At 17.6% G+C, this 2500-nt stretch overlaps 2 protein-coding genes across 2 annotated transcripts in view; both read left to right on the top strand.

Annotated features, from left to right (window-relative positions):
- Window positions 1–78: 78 nt before the first annotated feature.
- PF3D7_1144300 (60S ribosomal protein L41) lies at window positions 79–744 on the top strand (the record flags this gene model as incomplete). The annotated part of the gene is made up of 2 exons (XM_002585396.1): window positions 79–132; window positions 679–744. The coding sequence occupies 2 exons, from the start codon at window positions 79–81 to the stop codon at window positions 742–744; spliced, it is 120 nt and encodes a 39-aa protein (XP_002585442.1).
- Window positions 745–1363: 619 nt separating this feature from the next.
- The window catches only part of PF3D7_1144200 (conserved Plasmodium protein, unknown function), a gene marked incomplete at both ends in the record, with an annotated part of 1150 nt that continues 13 nt past the window's right edge, over window positions 1364–2500 (top strand). Inside the window, 2 exons of the mRNA XM_001348086.1 lie at window positions 1364–2179; window positions 2370–2500. The exon at window positions 2370–2500 is cut by the window's right edge and continues 13 nt beyond it. Coding sequence (XP_001348122.1) covers window positions 1364–2179; window positions 2370–2500 — 947 coding nt within the window. The remainder of the gene's footprint in view (window positions 2180–2369) is intronic.

The following is a 2500-nucleotide window of genomic DNA, read 5'->3' as shown; positions in this document are numbered from 1 at the left end:
GAACTTTATTTTTATATTCTTATTTTTAAATATAAAAAAAAAAAACAAAAACAAAGTTTAATTAATAAATATTAAAAAATGGCACATGGAGCAAGCAGGTATAAGAAGTCCAGGGCTAAGATGCGTTGGAAGGTGAGAACAAAAAAAAAAAAGAAAAAAAAAAAAAAAAAAAAAAAAACTATATAGAACATTTAGAAATGAATATATATAATTAAAAATATGTATGGAGATGCATATATATAAGATTTAAGATATTGACAAATATATATATATATATATATAATATATTTATGTTTTCTTTTTTGTGTACATATAAAATGGTAGAATTGTATAAACTTTTCATCATTTTATATTTGTGCTTGTAAAAAAAAAAAAAAAAAAAAAGTACATATGTTTAAGAACATGTAACTATATATATATATATATATTATGCTGCGTTTATATATTCCTTCATATATAAGAACAAATTTTGTATATCCTTTTAAACCTTACATAAAATACACATTATATATATATATATTATATCAGATTATATTTTGTTGTTTAATATATATAGAATGTATTAAAAAGATTTATATATTTTTATTTATTACCAAACGTTATATATATTTTCATATATATATATATATATATATATATATATATATATATATTTTTATGTATCCTTTCTTTTTATAGTGGAAGAAAAAGAGAACCAGACGTTTACAAAAGAAAAGAAGAAAGATGAGACAAAGATCAAGATAAATTTAAGACATAAAAAGTATACATATGCTTTTTTTTTTTTTTTTTTTTTTTTTTTTTTTTTTCAAATAAGTTATATATATATAAATATATTAATATAGGACCATTCACATATTTTAATATATAAATATAGTACAAAATAAAAAAGTATATATTTTCAAAAAAAAAAAAAGAAGAAAATAAAAAGAAAAAAATGAAAGAAATTTAAGATAAAACAATATATACTTATACCAAGTGTATATTATTTTATCACACATGTACATATGTTAATTTTTTTTTTTTTTTTTTTTAAACATATATATATATATATATATATATATATATATATATTTATATTTATATATTTATTTATTCATCCTTTTATTTATGCTTATTTTATAAATAAACATTCTTTTGAAAATAAACTTTTAAAGAAGCTCTAACATGAAAATGAAAAAAAAAAAAAAAGAAAAAGAAAAAGAATATGAAATATCGGAACGCACACATAAATATATTTATATATAAATATATTTATATATATATATATATATATATATATTTATATATTTTAGGTGTACATAAATTTTTATATATATAAAGCATCATTTGTTTATTTTTTCCGAGCTCATAAAATTTTATAAAAATGAGTGAGGAACATTCTAATGATCATATAGAAGATGTTGTTTTGTGTTCACAAAATTGTGATGAAACAAATTCTCCTAAAAACGAAAAAGACGAGAAAGATTTTAAAAATTTCTCTTCCGAATCTAGTGATTCGTATTATAAAAATAAATTTCGCTTGAAAAAGAATTCAATTGAAATTAAAAAAAAAAGTTTATTAAAAAGTAAACTAAAAAATGATGATATACAAACAATTATAAAAAATGATCCTATCTTAAGCAAACTTAACAAAACAATGACAACTGATGATGAAATTTTTGATCTTGCTAATAAAAAAGAGAATAAGACGAAATTCAAATTAGAAAAAGAAAAAGAAAAAAATGAAAAAAAAGAAAAAAAAGAAAAAAAGGTAACAAACGATTCAACAAATAATAAAAATAAAAATAATAGTGTCCCCTTCTTAAATGAAAATCAAGAAAACAAAAACCAACATAATCATAACAACAAAATTAAATATGAATTAAATGAACAAACATATGATATTAATAATATATCTGAAGAAATATTAAAAAAAGAAAATCATCATACCAATATAGAATATAATGAAAAAGTACAGGATCAAGATAATACACTTAATATAAATCAAAAAGTAAATAAAATACAATTAAATTCTACTAAAAAACAAAAGCAAAAAGAAAAAACAAAAAAAGAAATTAAATTAAATGAACAAAATGAAATCAAAAAAAATAATCAAAATTTTAATTCTTCCATATTAAATGAAATTAAGAAAAACAAAGAATTATCACCTTTAAGTTTGATAAAAAAGCACGGACGACTAGTAAACCCATTACAAAAAATAAAATATAATATAATATAATAAAATGATATTAATATGTATATATATGTATATATATATTGTACACATATATTTCACATTTCATATTACATTTTTATCTGCTCATATATTTCATTATATATATATATATAATATATATATTCTTTATATTTATTTTTTTTTTTTTGTTCAGATAAACAATATTGAAGAAATATATAACAGTAATTGCGAACAAATACAAAACGTTAGAGACGAATTCGCTGAATTAAAAAATGACCTCAACAAAATTATGAATTTAATAAATATTGGTCAGAAGGCAGTAGC

This window comes from Plasmodium falciparum (genome assembly GCF_000002765.6).
Source record: "Plasmodium falciparum 3D7 genome assembly, chromosome: 11".
Taxonomy (NCBI): domain Eukaryota; phylum Apicomplexa; class Aconoidasida; order Haemosporida; family Plasmodiidae; genus Plasmodium; species Plasmodium falciparum.
This window is presented reverse-complemented; position numbering and strand designations above follow the sequence as displayed.